General features: G+C 37.1%; 1 protein-coding gene across 1 annotated transcript; it reads right to left on the reverse strand.

Moving 5' to 3' along the window:
* Positions 1-12,514: 12,514 nt before the first annotated feature.
* On the reverse strand, positions 12,515-19,652 carry LOC147532077 (uncharacterized). The gene is made up of 7 exons (XM_086646314.1): positions 19,303-19,652; positions 19,033-19,165; positions 17,186-17,289; positions 16,167-16,338; positions 15,942-16,082; positions 15,646-15,853; positions 12,515-15,522 (listed from the first exon to the last, which is right to left on the reverse strand). The coding sequence occupies exons 1-7, from the start codon at positions 19,332-19,334 to the stop codon at positions 12,860-12,862; spliced, it is 3,453 nt and encodes a 1,150-aa protein (XP_086502440.1). The 5' UTR covers positions 19,335-19,652; the 3' UTR covers positions 12,515-12,859.
* Positions 19,653-22,869: the final 3,217 nt, after the last annotated feature.

Consider the following 22,869-nt stretch of genomic DNA (forward strand, 5'->3'; position numbering starts at 1 on the left):
CACGTCATTCAGACTTTCTTGATATCCGAGTACAACTGTAAAAGACAAACGATTAACTTTTAATCCGTTTGAGCGCGGCCACGCATTTTCAGTTGCTACTCATCAAGTGGCCTTGAGACACTTTGTACCTAATGTGATTAGGGTGACACAATCCATTCTTGCACTCCCACTTAACTTCATGTCTATCCTGTCCTTCCCAGTATCCGCCTTTATAACCTCCTTTTACGGCGCGGCGTTTAACGGAACCAAAGTCGGGCATTCCTTACATAAGATGAGTGGAGCACTAATGTTTTGAGGAATCTCTCCAATTGTCTTTATGAGAAGTATTGACGTTCATCACGAGTGATGTACTTCTCATTTTGAGGGTTATCCAGTGTATAAACCTTTTACACACCCACGTAGTCGAATAGAATATACTATTCCTATAGCCCATGAAACTGCGCTATCCCATCGACTCCCGTGCTAGTCTTCGTGAGTCATTGTTGTCCATGCAATGACCTGGACCAGGGATTCGATAATAAATATTCCAAGTTCACTTAATAGGGTTTCATTCATCAGATCACGTATCTGACAAACCTATTCGGAATGTTTTATCATCAATGGACTATCGTTTAAATACTAAACCAAATTTAGACGACTTGTGAAATAACTCTATTATTTCTGATAACGAGAGTTGTAAATCTGAGCCTCTTCCGTAAAACTCTTTTTACCCACTCAGTTTTACTCGTCGAGGTTTAAAATTATACCTCATGCCTTAGACTGTGTATGAATCTCATACTATGTCTTAGGTGACAGTTTAGTTTGACTACCGTGGTAGTCGGTTTTAAACTTTGCTTATTATCAATTAATTTGAAGATTGCTAACTTCAACCTTGATAATATCTAGTAACTTTTACTAGAGTTAAGGCTTTTAATTCTTTATGTAGTATTTGCAACAGTTCCCGGCTTAAACACTTTTAGCCTACTTTCCTTCCATGTCTGAAAGTTTGCTACGATGACATGTTCAATTTTGTACTACTTCATCCTTTAGCCTTCTAGGATGTACTAAGTAGTGTTTCGGTTTTCCAATCCGAATTCGGATGTTTTAAATGCTAATCATGTCCAACATGATTGACTTTATGTTTTCGAACATAAATGTCTCTCTCATGCGTGCTAGCTTATCGGTGTCTTTTCAGACTCCGATTTTTGCAACGCCCTCTGTCATGAGTTTTTGGGTCGAAATTCTTTTAGACTTTCCGAGTCTTAGATTTTCTGTTTCGGATCTCAAGCGTCTCAGCGTACTGAGTCTCTCTAATCCTATCATCCTTTTGATCTATGCTTATAGATCTTCAGATGCCCAAAATGGCATTTTATCCTTTTGTGTGTGGTCCTTTATTGAGTCAGTTCGTTACTGTTATACAACACCTTATGTCGTACTCAATCTTTTGTATATACTCTGCATACGGACCCGGAAGGTTTGTTTACTCCCACTTACCTTCTTGAAATTTCGTGATTCAAGATTTTCTTCATTCCTCAGGAATCAAACCTCTTTGATTGCCTTTTAAATCGAAGATTCTAACTCTTGCGTGCTTTTAATTCGTTGATAGATTTCTGAAGCATGCCTATGGACATAACTTGATTGGAAGAATCTTATTCTTCTTGTCTAGTTTCGGGAAACATGAATGTTTCCATCCTTCTCAGTTTTCTACTTTGGAAAACCAATTTAGGTCTTCTGTTGACTTAAATTATCAAGCTTCATGTCTTGACGAGATATGGATTCCACGATGATTTTGGCTTCTAGCCAAAATCAAGAGTCAGTTTCCGTTTCTGCGCAGGTCTTTTATCTCTTCAGAAATAACCTTTATTTTCTGAGTCTTTAAGATTTTATTTTGACCTTTCAGGGCTTTTGAACAACAATTTGGAATTTTCTCAACTACTTTGAGATATTCCTTTAGAGACACTTTCACTCGCTTTGAGAGTTCTCCTGCGAATGACATTCGCTTTTGTGCGGTGGGTTTACAAGATCATATCTTTAATCCTTTCCTTTTCCGAGGAGCCGCAGTTTGTTGCTCTTGGTCGAATTTAATCGTCTTGTACAAGTTTTCATGATTGTTCTTCATGACTCTTCATGATTTTTCTCATGATCGAATTAAATCGACTTGTACTTTTCTCCCACTTATTCTTGTAATAATTAGTGCTTTTCTCCCAGACTACTAGGTGTGCTAATTATTAGGAGAATACTATCATGAGCAACAAACACTTTGTTTTCTTGATTGCTTGTGGAAAAAGCCCAAATTTCTTCTAAAGAAATTGCGTCAGACTTTAGCTAATTTTGTAATGCTTTTACAAGCTTAGCTGTTAGACGGACTTTGGTAAGTGTGAAAACAATCGTTTATAGAATATGTCCCAAAATATTCGGAAGACTGGCTTAAACCCATCTTTGATCGAATTATGCATAGCAATGTTCGATTACTCCCACTGAATCCACCTTCCCTCAGATGTGTTCCATGGAGCGAGTTGGGAATCGGCTTCTCAACTCCTTTGATGGTTATCAAATGTTTGACTCAAGTTTTTACCACTCCAATCTAATCGGATGACTTAAACTCTCTTGTCAAAATGATTCTTTACTTCGGTTTGTACTTTGTTTGAACCTTTCGAACATTCTGACTTATACTTTATGATTTGTACGTTTCCATACTTCATGAAGTTATCAGCGTACATATTGGAGTAGCTCTCGTTAGCTTCTGCAAGTAAACTTATAGGTCTGCATAACACTGTATGAGTATTAATAGATTACTAGTCTCTATGCCTTTTGAAAAGGGTGACTTTGTCAATTTAGTCCTTAAGACCTAATTGACAATGTTGAAGTTTAATGAGTTTGAATCTCTTGATTTTAGCCATTATCAATGTTAACCTTCAGTTAATTTTACCACTGGTTTAAAACATCATATGTTTCTAGAAGAACAAAATAATCACTATTAAGTTCTAAGCTAGATCAGTGTCTAAAATAAGACTTTGATCCCTTTCAACATCCCTAGCATTACTGCTTCTGCTCCCTCTTGGATCTTTACTTCTTTTAGTCAAGTATGTAATTCCCTTAAACTCCCACTGAGTCGCTCATCTGGTCTTAAATACCTGATGAAGGAATTTTACGATACTTGTTTTTAACTTTGTTAGCAAGGATACGGAACCGGAATTCATAATTCCATTCCTTTTGTCCTCCAGGTGCTAAAGGTAGTTTCCTTTTAAATGGTCTAGCCATTGTTTTAGAAACATTCACAGTAATGAGGAATACTCTTGATCATGTACTCGGCAACTGCTTTTCTTTGATCAAATGTTTGTCTCACTTGACTGATCCTTTTGCCCTTTTGAATCTCAAGATCTCTTTCTTAGATTCTTTGTACCAAATCTCAAGAACCTTTCTTGAACTGGATATTCCCGTATGTTCTGCTCAGTTTGTCCGTAACAACCTGAGTGACTCATCTAAGGTCTTATCTATCTTGTTCAATCGATATTGAATTGAGTGATAGATGTATTCTGTTGTCTTCCCTTAGGATGACTTTCAGATTGCCTTGGAGGTCTCGTACCTCTCCATTTATGACTTCTGTAGGAATTTCTTCCTTAGTTTGTCTTAATGGTTATGCTAGCATTCATTACTCTTCCAAAGAGAATGTTATACGATTGCTTGCAAATGGCTTTTGACCTTCTCTTGTATGAGTCAACATTGGGATTGGGTATTCTAGTGACCTTCCTTTTGAATCTGAGAACTATTCTCGGATTCATTCTTCCATTCTAGGAAGTGGATCAGCACCTCCTTTAGGTGTGATTCAATGTTGAAATCGTCTGTGTCATCTTAAAACTACATAAAGAAATGGCAAAGTTTTAAAACTCGTTATCGTTTTTGAAAAACTTAGTTTTCCCACATTATTCAATAAAAATCGTCCCCGATTGAATAAGTGATTCCAAGACCCCAGTTCTTCGGAGTAAAGCGGACGAAGGCCCTACCCTTTGACTCCGTCGTTCCGGGTGAGTGAACTACTTCACTGATCATACCTTATGACTCTTGGTTGATAGATTTCATTAATGAATGACTAATCTATCCTTTTGCCTCGAGTATCCAAGACTCTCTTGCTGATCTCGTTGAGTAGAACCATTTAGACGTGTAGGCCTCTTCTATAGACCTACCTGCATTGTCCCAAGGTAGAGGAGGTACTCTGCGAAGGCCGACCCACCTTCCTCGAACAAGGGCGCAACGAGTGTCTTAATCTGGATAGGCGATTACTCAAGATTACGTTTTGGGGACTTTTACGCTAGTCTGGCGTTTGTTATAGTGAACTATTTAGCCTAACTAACACCCACGACATAAAGCGTAAAAAATAAGTAAATGCGCGCGAGAAAGTAAATCAGGCAGATATGGATCCTAGTATGGCCCCTAACCTAGAAGATCTAATCTCCTTTGGTTTTCTTCTTGTTTCGCCTTTTGGTTCGTCTAGATCTCCATCTTTGAACCTCCATTGATTTCTCCCACTCGCCTTTGGATTCCATCCTTGAGTTTTCTTCAATGGACTCATTGACCCTAAACTCTAATTACAAGACTCTAACGATTCGCAGATCGTATAAACTTGAAATTAAAATTAATTACAAAACATGCACCCATCCGTGCTTAAAACAAGAATAAAGAAATAAATCTATGGCCATACTAGTTTCCCGCATTCACATCACATGCAATCATATAATATATGAAGGCTAAGAATTATATATGCATGATTATCTTGGGAGATACTTTTGTTGACATCACATATCACATTACGGACCTTAAGTCTAAATTCAAAGAATTCAACTAATGGTGCGTTCCGGTTTTATCTTTTATGATTTCTAAAATCATCTTTAAGAAAAACTCCGTTTTGGGCTCGAGAAAGCCCGGGTCAATTTCGGAAAAAATATTGGTTCGATTCTTAATGATTTCATAAATCAATTTAAAGAGAAATCCGTTTTGGGCCCTTGGATGGCCCGGATTGATTTTGGAATTATTTGGTTGGAATCGGAAGAAATTTTGGCAAAAACTCCCACTCGAATGATGGTCCCTTTTTGTGGTCCGAAAAGGCTCGGAAAAGCCCGGGACAAGTCCTAGACAAGTCCCGGGCCAAGCCCACAAAAGGGCTCGGACAAGGTCCGGACATAGCACGGCCCATAGGGCCGGCATGTCCTGACCGAGGCCCTATCAAGGCCTGGTCTCGTCCTGGCCGGAGCCAGGACGCTAGTCCATGTACCAGACGCGTCCTAGACGTGTCTGGTGCTGGACCGGACCAGCACTAGGTGTCTCGGACTAGTCCGAGACACCCAGAACCTCAGACGCGTCTCCAAGACGCGTCTGGTGGTAGCTACTGGACGCGTCCTGGCCTGACCAGGACAGCAACCTTGAAGTTTCTAAAACTTCAAGTTTCCCCCTTTTTTTTTTCTTATGCAACTCTAAGTTACTATTTTCCAATTTTAAAGTTTTTCTAAAATTTTGAAATTCTTTTTAGAACACTTCTAAAAATTTTCAAAACTTTTAGAAACTTTTAAATTTTTCCAAATTTGTTTTGGGAGTTTCCTAAACTCAAAACTACTCTTTTTAGAACACTTCTAAAATTCCAAATTTTTGTTTTTCAAAAGTTTCCAAAACTTAAAAACAACTCTTAATCAAACTAATTTTGGATCAAAATCTAGGTTTTTGAAACTTTTTCAAAGAACAATTTTGAAATCAATTTGAAAAATCTTTGAATCCAATTCAAAATTAATCAATTTTATGTTTAAAAACTTTTAAACATAACTATCAACTTAATCAAGCATGGATTAGTTTGAAATTCAATCAAATTGAGTTTTTAAAACACTTTTAATCATCAACTTGATTCTCAATTTGAAATTCATTGAATCCCATTCAATAATATCAAATTGTGAGTTTAAATAGTTTTAAAACACTTTTATAAACTCAATTTATCAAACTATCAATCATATCTAATATGAACTAGTTCGATTCTAAGCAAAAACTAGTTAATAGCAAGAGGCTCTGACGCCACTGTAGGGATTTAAACCCTTATACTAGTGTTTATAGCGGAAATAAGACATCCAATGTCTACACTAGTATTCCCAGGATCACATGCAAAACTAGTAATTAATCTAATGGAGATAGTAGATTACCTTAATCGCTTTTTCCTCGAACTAGTTGAATTGATTGAAGAAGACCAAGAGCTTCAATTGTAGCTCCTCTACTTGGGACACGAGCAATCAATTTGATCTCCCACCTTGTTGTATAGCTAGCACACCAATGGTGGTTGGATAATAAGAAGACCTTCTTCTTGCTTGACTAGAAGATAGCTTGGGAATTAGCTCACTTTCTCCTCTCTACTTGATGTGGTAGAGTAAGAAAGCTTAGAGAGAAATTCCACACCTTATTCTCTGCCCTAAGAGTGTTTATATAGAACCCTAATAAGAATCCACCTTCTTTTAGGTTTCCTAAAACACCCTTTAGAATAAGATTTAGGGAAATAGTCGAAAATAGCAACTATTGGTATTTTCTCAATTCCCTAAGGAGATGACGTCCAAACCCAGCCAAAATTGGCAGATTTAATGTTCATAACATAAGGAAACGTCCCTCCAAAAATCAGCCCAATCCGAGCCCTAAAAGTGCCCGAATCGGCCTAGGCCCAAAAACCCTGTTTTTGGCCTTTTTGTACTATCTTTGCCTAATTCCTTTTTAGGCCTATGAGATATGTTTATGGGACACTCCCATGATTATATCTCACTCCCACTAGTCATATCCTAGATCAATTTGTCACTCTTATGTGTAACCCGTTGTAGGATCCGATCGAAGTTAGCCGCGAATTACTTCGTAATTCGACGATCGTAGTTGGTCTCTAGCTACAACTCTACGATCCCTAAATCAATCGGACTTGATGATCTTCCACATCAATTGTCCTATCCGACAAATTGTTCGCATTGTCACCTTGGTCGAAGGACATCTCCTTCAACTCCTTCAAAAGTACACCATGGGCATTTGGTCATTTTGCCTTTAAGATGGTGAAAATATAGTTTAAGAAAGCTTATGGAATCTTGGGAACATTGGTGATCACTTTGGTGAAGACTAGAGATGAAAAGGATAAACAAATGAGCAAGTTAGGAGACAAGGGCAAAATTGTCATTTTGCACCCTTTGGTCAAGCTAGAGAGTCCATAAGTCAAGTTAGAACTAAATGGAGTCATAGAAGAAGTCAAAATAGCTTGAAGAAGTCAAACTAGACAAAGGAGTAGCTATAACTACTAAGGAAAGGCAAAGTGGTCTTTTGGGTAGGAATTATAAATTAATGCCCTAACTTTGTCTCTACACTTCATCTTCTTCCTGAGGTGCTAAACTTTAGAGAAAAAATGACAATGGAGGCTAGGATTCATGGAGATTTAAAGATCTAGAGAGGGAAAACAAGAAGAAATCAAAAGGAAGTGAAACAAAGAAGGTGGAGAAGGTGAAGAATGGGTTGGCTATGCTTTGAAGGTCTTGGCCATGGCTACCCAGCTCGGCCAGCAGCTTTTTCTACCCATTAATGGCGTGGGAAAGCTTGTTTTGCATAGGGTTTATGAAGGGTATTATACCCTTAAACTAGTGTTTATAGCGGATAACGACATCTAATGTCTAACACTAGTATCCCCAAGATCATCATGCAAAACTAGTAATTAACTAATAGGAAGATTGTAGATTACCTTAATTGCTATTTCCCTCGAGCTACTTGAATAGATTAAAGAAGACCAAGAGCTTCAATCGTAGCTCCTCTGCTTGGGACACCGAACGGTGTATTTAATATCCCTCCTTGAAAGCTCGCTAGCACTCCAATGGTGGTTTGATAATAAGAAGACCTTCTTCTTGCTTGACTAGAAGATAGCTTGGGAATTAGCTTACTTTCTCCTCTCTACTTGATGTGGTAGAGTAAGAAAGCTTAGAGAGAAATTCCACACCTTATTCTCTGCCCTAAGAGTGTTTATATAGAACCCTAATGAGAATACACCTCCTCAAAGGTTTCCTAAAACACCCTTTAGAATAAGATTTAGGGAAATAGTCGAAAATAATAATTAATGATATTTTCTCAATTTCCTAAGGAGGAGCTGTCCAAGCACCACGAAAATTTTCGTGCATACTATTGGGTATGTCAGAAACTCACCCTCCAAAATTCAGCCCAATCCGAGTCCCGGAAGTACCCGAACCGGCCTAGGCCCAAAACCCCTATTTCGGGTCTTTTTGCTATCTTTTGCCCAAATTCTATTTAGGCCTGTGAGATATGTTTATGGGACATTCTCAATGTTATATCACACTCCCACTAGTCATATCATCCGATTAAATACCCATACTTATGTGTAACCCGATGTAGGATTCGATCGAAGTTAGCCGCGAATTACTTCATAATTCGACGATCGTAGTTGGTTTCTAGCTAAACACTACGACCCCTAAATCAATCGGACTTGATGATCTTCTTCATCAATTGTCCTAGCCGAAATATTGCTCGCATTGCCATCTTGGTCGAAGGACATCTCCTTCAATTCCTTCAGTTTGGTCGTCCAAACACCCCTCTTGCTTCCCTTAAGTTCCTTTGTTTGTATCTTCTTCTTTTGATTTCTAGGGTTTTTAAGATATTCTTAGGGTTGTATTGAGTTAAATGAACTTGCTTGTGATGAATTTTAGAGAGATAAAGTACTTAATATGAGTGATTCATGTTATTTATGCTTTGATTTGATTATCTTTATGAATAACTACTCTCATTCTTGATTCAAAGTTTATAAATAATCCTTCTAAAGCTTGATTACTAGTTGTTCTTGCTACATACACCCTAGAGAGAGAGAGAAATTAAAATAAAGTGAGTATGATTATGGATTTTATGGTGTTTATAATGTTAATCACACTCTCATTTGTGCTTGAATTCAATAATCTCTCCATGTCTAGCTAAACCTCTTGTTGAGGATTATGATGAAATCTTGATATGTTTATTTATGTGTTTGTTTAATTAGATTAGCATGTTTGATATCTCTATCATGTTAGGTTAATCGGTTAAACTTGTTTCATGTCTTATGTCAAGCATATGTCATAGTTACTTGTTAATCGATCTTCCCGATCTAGACTCGATGTTAATGGAATATGATGACCCTTTGACTAGTTATGACCATTAGGTATATCTAGCACTTAGAGCATCTAATTTAGAATCGAGAAGGCTCAAACTTGAGAATCGACCCAAACAAGCATCTACGCAAATATATCTCGATGGATTCCCGAATCTTTAACCTCTCTCATATTTAGAATAAAACCCTAGCCTCCCAAGAATCTTTTGTTAATAGTTCAAGTTTAGTTATTTCTCTTCTATTTCTTTTTTGTCAATGCCTAATTAAAACCCCCCTCTTTACTTTATTTGCTTCCGTTTCTTTTTTGTCTAAGTTAGCCTTTGATATCTAAATCGGTGGATAAGATCCTTCGATATCCGAGTTACCAACTTATCCTTAGATGGACCCCAGCTTTGCCGGGTTACTACTTGATACATCCGCTTGGGTGTGCAACCTTTCGGGTGCATCACCAACCGTAGTTTAGAGCGAGAAAGAGAGAAGATTGCGTTGATTTTTTGCTATCAAATCATCAATCTATTTTAGGTTTAGGTGTTTGAATCTCTTTATTGGTTGTTAAAGTTGAATATTTAGGGTTTATGACTATTTTTTTTAATAAAATTCTAGAGAGAGAAAATTTGAATTTCTGTTGGTAAATAATAGGGTTAATTTGAAGTTCTAATTATTTTGTGGTAACTGAACAAAATATTGGTGGCTACAGTTACTGCAAAACAGTGCAAACTCATTGGTGCGCGGTGCGTAGCACTGCAAACTTATTGCAAACGCTTCCAATATATTGGAAACCTTTTTCAAATTAGATAGAAAATACTTTGGAAGTCACTGCAAAGTAGTGCAAACTATTTCATTTTGGCCAATAAGGTCAGTTTCGTCTTTTACATCTGTTGGATAACTCACAAAATAATTTTTGGGTTCCTAGCCCAAAAATCTACACCTAAAACACATATTTGGTCCACCCTAATATTAATATAGGATTTTAAGCCAAAATAATAAATATAATGGATATTTAGTCCAAATTGACCTATCTCTATAGAAAAACAGATTTCTATCATTTCTATTTAATCATAATACCCATTATAACATTTTATATAAGAAAAAACCCACTTCTGAAAATCAATCCCCAAACTTCTCTTTCTTTCTTTTTTCTCAGATTTCAAACTTACTATCTGTTTCGCAATATACACGTTATTTAGTATCAATTACGTATATTTCTACAACAAAACACATTTAGTATAGTTAAAGTATATCTAGATGTCAAAGTTACAGTGTTTTTCTGTTTATTGATTCTTGTTTTGTTTCATAAATAATTTATTGTTAAAGTTTCATACTTTATTTCATTTTTTTATATGTGTTCATAACACATTATGTATCAACAATGTTTCTTCCAAAAGGGAAATGAACTAAAATCCTATTTTCTGGAAAAATTGGATCTTCATTCCTCTTTGAATTTTATTTTGGGCCTAAAACCCGTAGACCCTTTACAAAATGTTACAGGGAGCTGAAGCCTATAAAAAGTTAAGAAAACCTTTTTAACTAAAGTTAAAAAATTTTAGGAAGTTTTGACTAAATTTCCTTAAAAATAAATAATATAAGAAAAAAAAATTTCTTATCATACTCCTAATTTTTTTTCCAAATGATAAGTAATTATACTCCTATCTGTATTAACAAAAAATAACAAGTTTTGTGGATTGATGGTCATAATATCCAAAACATAAGTAGGAAAGGCAAACCAAACCTTCCTCTTCATTTGTCTAAGTGGAGGAGGTCTTAAATTTTATAATTTATAAGTTCAGTGCGATTCCCTGCTGGATAAAAATTTATAAGAAATTTCAGAACTCTCCTAGCTAGTGCAATTTTTCGTGACCGCCCATACACATTTTCATGATTTATATGACAATATGATCCTAAACATATAATAAACCGACAAATATATTTTGACCTCAGCTATGAAAGTGATTAAACAAGTAGAAGAAAAATGGGTTAGAAAAAGAAAATGTTAAAAGAAGAATCAGAATAAAATCCATTTCAATGAAAAAAAATACATGGTAAAGATGGGTGGATAGTGAGTTGACACCAACAACTGACTGTGCCCACTAACCAGTAGCCCTAAAGCCTACCTTATTCTTTGTTAACATATCAATTTTTCTTTCCCTTTTTGTTTATTGAGTTGAGTAACCATATTTAGATTGAGACACCAAACCACATTATCAATAACCTAATGTGGTTCTAATGGGCAAACATTACTAGGACCACTTTAACAAGGTTGTGCTTGTTTTTTTTGCTTAATTTTCTTCTCTATTCTTTCACCATCTCTTCTCTATTTATTACCTATGTTCAAGGGAACCCCTAAAAGTGGTGCTAAAAGAAAACATAGATGAAATATGAAATGGATATATAAGATATTGGGTGAATAATAGTAGAAGATAAATGCCGTGGTAGAAAAAAGAAAGAATATTTGTAGAACACAAAAAGATGGTGATAGCTCAACATCGCTTGAGAGAAGGTACAGAGTTTGAACTATAGGTCGGAGCTAAGACTTGGTAAGTTACGAGGCCTTCAGAATAAGTAGAGCTTCTCCCAAAGATAAAACCGTGTTTTTGCTAAATTTGACATAGGGGCAAAAATCGGGACAATATTGGTAATTATTGTATCTTCGGTCACAAAAATCAGAGTCCAAGAAATAACAACACAAAAGAAAGAGAAAAGGAGTGCTAGTCCTAAATCTCTTAAGGCGCCATCCACAAGGTTGTAGCCTATAAGTGCAAGCTCAAGCTGCAAGTATCGAGTTTGAGACCTTGGGAATGGGCTCATAGGGCCCTCAGCAAGAACAATATTTTTTGGGGCTTATACAGCAAAAACAACAGGCACAATCTCGACAATTGACAATAATATTGAGGCATTGAGCATAACGAATCTCTTTTCGGAACAAATGTCCGAGCACAAAGGCTATTGGATTATACTGACTCCAGTTTGGGGTCGGGTACGAAGACCAGGCCCATGCTCGACGGGCACAGAATTTGTTCTTTGAACAATATTTTTTGGGGCTTATACAGCAAAAACAACAGGCACAATCTCGACAATTGACAATAATATTGAGGCATTGAGCATAACGAATCTCTTTTCGGAATAAATGTCCGAGCACAAAGGCTATTGGATGATACTGACTCCAGTTTGGGGTCGGGTACGAAGACCAGGCCCATGCTCGACAGGCACAGGATTTGTTCTTTGCGCAGTCCACAAACTCAACCCAAAAGCCTCTCCCTTAATTGAGGTTGAGCTCATCCTCTAGACGGTTTACTAATCGATGCAAAACCAAACCATGATGCATGATTTTAATAACAAAAGAGCAACAAATGTTATATGCATATCAGACACAAGGAGAGTCTCAAGACACAGACACTGGCAGATCTCAATATTCAATATCATTAAAGAAGTATAACTCAATATTTCACAGAAGCGGTAGAAACAGTTGTGATTTCAAAAATTACAAAAGATATAATTCAAACTGCAATTATTAAGAGCAACAATCACACACTAATACGACGCATATCATTTAATCTCTGCTGTATATCATTTACTTTTTTACACAAACGTGTTTTATGTTATATTCAGGGGGGGGGGGGGGGGGGGGGGGGTCTGAGCCTTCATTCTTGTTGTATTTATCACTTGATTATTGCCACCACAACCCCTCAAACGAATAACGAATGCTCGTTACTTTATATGAGAAAAGCAAAGAAGAAAAATAGTTACCTATGATTGCCGAACGTTTGACCTCAAGGAGGAGAAGTGAGCAGCAAATGTGTCATAATCTGGGAGTTTTGGATGAACATGACCAGCTTTCTTGACTGAATCTTCTCTTGGTTTTGACCCTTCACTAGAAATTGATGTCTTTGAAATATCATTTTTGTTCCTTTGTGAAACAATCTTGGGTTCAACGCTAGCTGATGCAACAGTTTTTGGGTCTGTAATAGATTTAAAAGGTTGATGTTCAATCGAGGGTTCAACTCTAAGCAACCCAGGTTTCGACCTTCCCCTGCTTGCCAAGACTTCAGGCTGTGAAACTAGGTTATAAGTTTCCTTTTCAACTGACGTATCATCTCTTCGAGATTGAGGCAGCAAAGGGTCTTTCTTTGACATATTAGCTCGAGGAGTAACTTGTTCATCAGAGCCACCAATAAATTTTGCAAGGCTGCTTACATTTGATTCGGCTGGCAAATCTCTTGTTGTCTTCTTAATAGGCCTTCGATTCGTATAACCTTTATCAACTACAGCTGAGGTAGGAAGTGGATTATTATCGTCACTATCTGAATCAAAATACAACTTTGGACTTCTTGAGCTATTTTTGTTATGAACCTTTTGTGGTTTCTGAGCATGTACATCTGAGTTTTGACCTTGAGAAGTGATAGAGGACTTGAATCTGGGGGAATCATTTGGTTTCTCATTATTTTCTGTAAATTGTTGTGCCGAACGGAGTGAAGCATTGGTGGAATAATCCTTAGTGTAAGTTCGACGAGAACTACCCTTGTTCCGTAAACCACCTGTCAACTTTCCGAAGTTCAATCCTGGCCCACTTTCAGGGCTTGATTCTTCCACTTCTTGAAATGCATCTTGAGATTTTGAAGCACCATAATTGTCATCTGCATGTTCTTCATTAACTGATGAAAACCTAAAGTTATGCTGAGACAGCTTCTTCTGAATTCCAATAACACCTTCCTGATCCAGATGTTTAGAGGAACTTGCATACCCAGAAACATCTTGAACACTGCATACGGAACCATCGCCATACTCTTCCCTGGATTCGCTTACAAAACCCTTCTGCTTTGAGTGTTTTCCTCGGTCTTCTGAGATTTTATCGTATTCTGAATCGTCAAGAGATGAACGTAGCCATGGTTTTCTGTTTGTTCCTGCAGATTCCTTTTCCACAGAGGAGGTGTTTTTCAATTTATGCCCACTATCAGTTAGTGCAAAATCACCTCCAAATTTCGGCTCGGTGGGTTGGTTTATCTCTGTGGACTCATCCTGTGTATCCATATTATGAAAAGAAGACTGTATAGACGGTTCCTGATAGGCTTCTGCATTTTCTTCCTCTCTCTGGTACACTGCTGCATTTTCCCTACCTTCAGAGGAGGATTTCAACGACCCATTATCCCAATTCGATTCTGATTTTCTTACAAGGGGATTCTGCTTAAGAAGTGGAATAGTAGTTTCTGTTCCATTGTGTTCGTAATTATCTATCTCCACTTCATTCTCAGAGCTCGAAGCATCTGAATCATCAAATACTGCAGGTAATAAGTCATCTGATCTAGATTGAACTGAGGCTTTTGACACCCTATCATGAGATCCAGGAGGCGAATAGGGTTCCACATTAGAACTCGAACTCACATCAAGATTGTTCCTGAATGACCCAGGATTCCAACTACCCACAGCTGATGATGGATGTGAATCAGAGTTTCTAACTGGTGAAAGAACAAAGGGATCTTTCTTAGTTTCATTGTGCTCACCCTCCACATCCAAATTAATCTCCCCATCGAAATTATAATCATCAAAAACTGCACTAGGGTAATCGTCGAAACTCGGTTTCATGGTGTCTCTTTGGATGTTCTCTACACCAGTACTGTTGAAAGAGTGTCCACCAACATCATTTCCATAATGTGGGATATCTGAATTTAAGGTGGCATCATCACTATCAACGCTTGCATGGGAAGCAAAAGGCGTAAATTTACTAGAACTTTGTTCGACATTCCCGTCCAAGTGATAACTTGGATACTCAAATACCTTATTCTCTGGTTGCTCGTCAACATAGTCTACCTCGGAGTCACTGGATTCGTTCTCGATAGTCACTTCTTCATGAAACTGACTTTTCTCAGTTTTCCTGCTATCCCAGTTGGGATTAGTAGATTCCACCTCAGATGAGGTCTTATTATTATTTCGATCTGCTTCTTGGGGGCTACTCATCGGACTCTCTTCACCATCAGAAGCCATGGTAAAACCTGGGGAAGCAGACTGGCTAGATTTTCTATTGATACCACCATATTTCTGAGCATCTCCTCCCAGGTTAGTGATCTCATTCCTATCACTATCTTGATCCTGCGTTCTCCGGTCAACATTATGTGAAAAATTTGTCCTCATACCATCGTATGTGCTTAGAGGAACTCCTCCTAAATTAGTACCTCCATCATGATTTTGCATCCTTTGGTCGACTCTATGGGAAGAACTTGCCCTAGAATCTCCGACATTAGGACCAAAAGACTCATGAGATTCTGGTGAATGCTGCCTCATATTATTTCTATAACCTGAAAGTTCGGCAGCAGCCCTAGCAGCTATACTTGCTTTTTCTGCAGATTCAGCAGCTGCCTGGGCAGCTTCCTTGGCATCCTTAAATTCCATATTCCATTTCTCTCTACTACCACTTTCTGTACAAATAAAAAACATCATTAGTTGGATCCAAAAAGAACATACTGAAAATATACGCTGTATATATATATATATATATATATATATATATATATATATATATATAATTCTTTTGAACATACCTGAAGCCACAGATTGGGGACGGGAAGGGCTAGTTCTCGACATACTACTTGTAGTACTGACGGAAGCATAATCCTGCGAATTTAGCGTCCGTTTGTCCTGAAAGATGTTTTTTGATGAATCATTGTTCTGGCCAGAAGTAGGCTGGGCTTGGACACTAACGGGTTCCACTGGCATCTTCGTGGGGGATCCAAGCGCCGTTGGTCCATTCTATTCAAGGAGTTCAGAAATTCATATTAATAAGATAAAACAATCCAAATTAACCCAAGCTGGAAAGCCATGTCATTTTTTTACTTACCAGAAGGTCCTCTGGAGGCTGTGATTCCTTCTCCTCGAAGTCTTTACGATCCCAGTTGACATTATGTTCTTTCGCAATGGCAGTCAAGATCTTGATTTTGGTTTCCCCATCAGGTGCTCTTGCAGATAATTTCTCAACCACCTGAATCATGATCATATAATTCACTTGTTTACAAGATATTTTCATTAATCAATAAGGAGCTAACAACTGCTCAATATAACTCACTTGACGGTTAACACCACAGTCAGGACGCAACTCAAGAGCTGAAGCAATAAATTCTTTTCCATATTTTGATGTAAAATGTTTGCGAACATCAAGGAGTTCTGGTATATCCGCACATCTTGGGGATGCAAACACTACACTAGTTATTGCTTCCTTCAAGTCGATGGGACAGGATCTTGAGAAAATAAGAGAAAATATCAGTCCAATTTTTCTAAGCCGAAAAGTTCGATAAAAGAAAACATCTATAAACAAAAGTTCATCTCTAGAAGGATAGTACGATAAAATACAGACACCAAACAACAGGCAGATTATACTTGATCAAGACACTTATAGCTAACCTTTGCAGGACCCAAATTTCAAACTCAACTAATAGGCCTCAAGCTTGCATTATTGTAAAAGAAAAATACTTTAACCCATAGCTTGTATGATAGTAAGACCATTGCGTTCAAGTGCACACAAATCAACACATCAGGCATGGCAAGAAATACTAAGAAGTCAATTAGTTTTATGTGGTAGGTTTTTATTTATTTCTGCGTTGGAAAAGTATCATAGATGCTAGTAACAACAGACGTTTAAAATATATTTCTCATAGACTCAACTGTTCCGACCATTTTTCACGTATTCACGAGCCACGCTTCAATTCTTCCAGCCACTCTTGACCATACTCACAAGCCATGCTACACTATGTTAAGTACTAGGATAAACAAAAAAACTTAGCACGTGAATATCTAAATAGACAAGACAACTCGGTTTTTCTTTCTTAAACTGTAGAGCGACAAAACTGGTTGAATAGCTTCTGACAAAACTCCAAAAGTGTGTTCTCGTTAAAAAGCAAAGATTTGTAAACCAAACAACACTAGGTATCAGGCACGCTAAATAAGAAAACAAACGATCTCAAGAAAATTTGAAGAAGTTGTTTCACAAAAACTCATTTTGCTTTCTTCTTTCCTTTTGAATGTTCATTTAACACTTCCAAATATAAAGGACTGAAGTTGATATTAAAGATCACACAGAAAACATACTTCTGTGATTCAATAATAGACAACCGTGCCACTATAAGCTCGCAATATAGCTCAATGAGATCATATGCTCCCATGGTCTTCTCTTCCCTGATCACATGTTCAACCTGAAATGGAACAAAAAGCCTCAGCTCTACAAATGAAGCTTCATTATCACTAACCACTAACTAGACAACCTGGGAATACATCAATTGCTATATTACAAAGTTACTCATTTTTAGTATATTCCCTAAGTCGGATACTCTAGTGACTCCAGGGCATATTAAACATGTGAGATTTTGTAAGTCCATTTGATGTAAACTTGCAGATAGTTTGTATTATGACCTGTGACCGTAAAATATAACTCTAGGATGAAGTCTTAATTGTGTAATGTAGCAATGTTGGTCGTAAAGTAAAAAAACTCGTAACTAAAAATAAAAAACTTAATAAATAAGAAATCAAATATGTATTACAAGCGCAGCCTCGTCTTGGCCTTGTTCACTCATTCTACCCAACACACCGTACAGTTTCGGAAATTGATGACTGTAGAGGTGACCTTACAAAGATCAATTGGTATTTACGCTCTTCCTTAACCTAAAGCCGGACTAAAAACAACATGACATTACGTCTACTTTGGTACCCAAACCGATCTTAACCATGCGTAGATTTTACTTCTTCAAATGGATCACAATTCACGTGATGTGATTTTCACCCAAGACTTGGTAAAAAAAAGTTAAGTTTAAACCAACTTATGGTATAAAAGGACTTCAGCTCTAGGCTCTAGCATCATTGCCTTTAACAACAACGGCCACTGCCTATCAAACTTCCCTCACGTGAATGGTTAAATTTAAACGAAACAAAAAAAAAAAGATACAATTTCCCTAAAAATGATGCATGCACAAACATCAAATTTGAATTAAAACATTTTGAGGTGATCTTAACTCCTTCAGGCAATGAGACACTACATGTAGGTATTTAATTAGGTTAAGATCCAAAACCACATAAGAGCATCTCAATGCAAAACTCACAAAAAATCACTATTAGTCCTATGTGTCAAGTCTCAATTGAGAATCTTATTCAAATGGAAAGATAGAGATGCTCTAAATTTTTTTCATCTCGAATGCAAATTTCTAAAGTTGTTACGTTTACTTATGTGGCATGATTTTTTTTTTTGTAAAAAAATAATAAATTATTTTAAACATGTACGAAACGATAATTTTATTGGTATAATTTCAAATATTTTGAAGAAATAGAATGTTCTCTTAAGCTGCTTCTACTTAACTACTGTAACGTTATCTTAGAGACACAAATAGAGTTTTGCATTTCGAGACAACTGTTAAGAAAAACGCAACTAAGCCTACGTGGCACTCAAAGTTTTAAGATCGAGTGTTGCATTGGAGATGCTAAGACGAGAGATAAATGAAGGAATTTCTTACATTACAAAAATTTAACATATCAACCGAATCAAACAGAGGTGTTGGAAAAAACATTTTTCTTCTTCAAGAAAGTAGTGTTTGTATCCTCCAAAGCCACATACGAGATCAAAATTGGCTCGAGCGAATTTCAAAATGTTTGTATTGGTCTAAATCACGATCTCTTCAAGGGCGGAACAAGGGTGTGGCGACCCGTGGCTGCGGTCAGGGGTCAAATTTTGGGTATTTGTAGCATATATTGAGAAGTTATAACCAACATGAGAGCCAACTAAGGTGGTTTGTTCCTTAGCTAATCTAGGCTAACTTAAATTCCTGACTCCCCCCCCCCCCCCCCCCCCCCCCTGAATGTCTGACTTGTCTACATGACTGATATGAGCTGATTGTGGTTTCAGTTGAGTCAGATTCAGAAAATAAAAAACAATGACTAGTTAGATTTACCCGAATTCGTGCAGTCTGCTCTTGACCAGCCTCAAGAAGCTGAGCCAAATCCCGTCTCATCTGCCTTAATTGAACTTCCCTCTTGTTCCTTAACAACTTTATCCGAGCAATCGCAAGTTTCAAAGAAGTCTTGCTGCAATAACCAAAACAAAAAAAAAACCCTAGAATTAATCGAGATCTTCAAAATGTAACAGAAACTTAATCGAAATATTTCAATTTTCATTTATACTCAATAGGATTACGATAAATAAATCAATTAGAAAAACTCACCATTTTCCGGCCTTGAAACTTCTCTTAAGCATTAGATTTACAATGAACAATAAATCGAGATTTAGGGTTTTTTTTTTTATTTCTAGGTCTTGTAGATTACTTGAAATCTTGTACCCTCTTTTGAAATCTAAAGATCTATAAAACAAAAGCTAAAAACAAAAACAAGATTCCAGAGAATTTAGTCGGATTCTAATTTTTAATATGTAAGTGTTTTATGAGATGAAAGAAGATAAGAAACTAGAGAGAGAGAGAGAGAGAGAGAGAAAATTGAGATAATAGAAAAAGGTCGCGCGGTTGACTTTTCAAATTGGACGAAATTACCCTTGACCGCGTTAAAGTGTATTTTTGGTATTTTCATTTATTATTAGGTCTGAAAATGTATGGTGGTTCCTTCGTCGGCAAGTATCAGTCAGCAGAATCGAGGAAGTTAATTCAGGGAGCGATTATAGGCGCCTCCTCAAATTACTATTGCCGCTCCGAAAAGGGATTGACTCTAGTCAAACTCATTTGACCTCTGACACCTATAGTTAGGGGTGGGAATCGGGCGGGTATGGACACCCGCGGGTAATTCTGAGTCGGACTCGGGCGGATCGGGTAAGTTTTTCCTCTGCCCACTCGGGTTCTCGGGCGGATTCGGGCGGGCTTTTTTGAAATCTCCTATGATCAAAGCCCGCCCAAGCCCACTAAAGCATCGGGCAAGTCGGGCTTCGGGCAAGTCGGGCTTCGGGCAAATCGGGCATCGGGTTTCTTTATCTGATATTTTTCTACCAGATCAGGAAACTCTAGAAATTTGATATTGTTCAAATAAGCTTCTCTAAACAAATTGATACCAAATCTTTACAAAACTTATAAATCAAGAATGAAAGAAATACTCAGATTCCGTAACATAAGAAATCAACAACCGATATAGATCTATAGATGCAAACATGAGACTTGGTTGTCTTCCACTTTTTTTTCTTGTCTTTGTATGTTCCATTAATTCTTCTTTGTTCTTCCTTCACATCAAAATAATCTTAAAATTTGACCACTACATAGAGATGGAAGATGATCCCAATAACTTATTTAATAGAGAAGAATGTTGGCACAAGAAGGTCTAGTAAATAAGAGAGAAACGACTAGAGAGACAACGTAGATTCTTTTTCTCTCTCTATGCTACCGAATTTTTCAGATTCAATGCGGTAAACTATTAGGGTTGCTTCAATGTGTAGTTTATATATCTTGGGAGAAACCTTAAATCTACTTTGGACTTTATAGTGAAGTATAATCGACACTCAAAGTGATTGGCATCTATAGGCACCCGTCGAGTGAGCATATCGGGCTCGGGTATGGGCGGGGTGGCGGGCAGAGCTTTTCACCCGAGCCCACCCACGAAAAATCATCGGGCTGGGCGGGTAGTACCCATCTTCGGGCGCGGGCGTCCATGGACATTGTCGGGCGCGGGTAAACGTGACGGGTATCGGGTTTTCGGGTAGAATTCACACCCCTACCTATAGTTGTTCTTTTTTCAAAGACTGGTGAATCCTAGAAGATAAGCATATTCACTGACTGGTTCGAATTCGAGAGCACTGTGATTTAGATTTGAGGGATTTGATTGATTCCTACTTACAAATCACACGAAATTAACTTAAAATTGATGAAAAACATTATTCAAGGATTTATCTATTTTCAAAAAAAAAGTTCACATACCGAAACAAAAGATAAAATCATTAAAAAAAAGTAGGACTTTTAGAATCAGTGTTTAATAAAAAAAAATTGAAATCTTTTGAAGTCCATATATAATCTTTTTGTTCAATCGATGAACTATAGATGATACCTATCAAAATAATACATGATGGAGATTTTGAAAAGAATAATCAAAATAAAAATGGGAGAAGAAGAAAAATAGTCAAAGATTATTCGAACTACCAATATAAAAAATGGAAGAAAGTATGGGATGCCTCCAAAAAAAATGGGCTTATAGTAATTTCAAGGGCGCTTATAGTCGCTCTCAATTAATTTCTGACTGTGACTGCATGATTTTTCTGACAAGGCAGTTGACTTCTTTTTCAACAAAAAAAGACTAATAGGATACGTTACATAAGATGGATCGAAAATAGGAGATCCGGCGGTCAAGATAAGTTGCAGAAATAATATACGTGTGTAACACGTGTATGTACGTGACGGATCGAGAAGGCGAGATCCGACGATCAAGAAGAATTCAAAATATTGAAGATATTTGAAGATATATTGAAGATATTTTGAAGATAAGTGAAGATTTAGTTTATTATATTCAGAATATCTCTTGTAACTATCTAATGGTAATATTAGATAGATTTTGTATTATTTCCTAGTTTAGTAATCAGAAACTAGGAAACCTTAAACCCTAAGGCCATGTTTGGCGCGCGGGAATCGCGTGGGAATGGAATGTGATTCCTGGGAATCACAATCCTGATATTGTTGGCGCGCGGGAATCGCGTGGGAATGGAATGTGATTCCTGGGAATCACTGGGAATCACAATCCTGATATTGTTTGGCTCGCGGGAATGCAGTGGGAATCCTATTCCCGAGGGGATAAAATTCCCTCAAAATGGGGTAATAGCAAACCCAGGGAGGGGGGTGGGTTTGTGATTCCCATTCCCGGGAATGCTTTGTTTTAATATTTATAGACCAAATTATCTTTAATAAAATATTAGAATGACTATTATTAAAATCGTCCTCCACACAATATCACAACTAAAAAAATTAAAAACCTATGGTTAGCCACCACCATAGCAATACTTTCTCTCGCTCAAATGTAACTCTTTCTCCATCTCTAGTTTTTTCCCTATTCTCTTGTTCTTTTTTCATTACGATCGATTTCATAATGTTTAAAAAGAAAAAAATTTAGCCATGACCTTTATTTATTTTAAATAATTTTTTTTAAATGGTCAGCGTCCCTCGAACCTTTGACCTCCGAAGTGGAAGATTATACCTTTCACGACTCCAACCAAAGGTTGTTGGCATTTTAAATACTATTTAATTGGTGTGTCATGTTACTATTTCATATCTGCAATTTTGAATAAATAATACTGATTAAAGTACATAATAAAATTGACGTTTTATTTATGTAGTTTAAGGATATAATAGGAATTTTACAAAAAATTATATTCCGATTCCTACACGAACCAAACACCAAGTTAGGAATCTATCAGGAATCGAATTCCTATTCCTGGCCAAACCAAACATCAAACTGAATGATCTGATTCCCAGGAATCGTGTTACGGAAATGTGATTCCCGGGAATCACATTCCATTCCCGTCCGCCAAACATGGCCTAAGTTATCTATAAATAGGAGAGGGTTCTAGGATTCAAACTCATCGAGTTATTGAGTTATCTAACCGATCAACCCCACATACAATTGTATGTAGTGATTACTAATAATGAAAGTATTTCTCCGTGGATGTAGGTCTTGAGTATCCGACCGAACCACGTTAAACATTGTGTCTTTCATTTATGTTTCTATATCCGATTCTTATATAATCGTGACTTTATCATATATCCGATTATCATATAATCGTGAATTTAACAAAGACAGTTGACCTCGCCATG

Source organism: Eschscholzia californica, unplaced genomic scaffold, assembly GCF_041429995.1.
Source record: "Eschscholzia californica isolate CP2 unplaced genomic scaffold, dmEscCali1.0.p SCAF_6, whole genome shotgun sequence".
Lineage (NCBI taxonomy): Eukaryota > Viridiplantae > Streptophyta > Magnoliopsida > Ranunculales > Papaveraceae > Eschscholzia > Eschscholzia californica.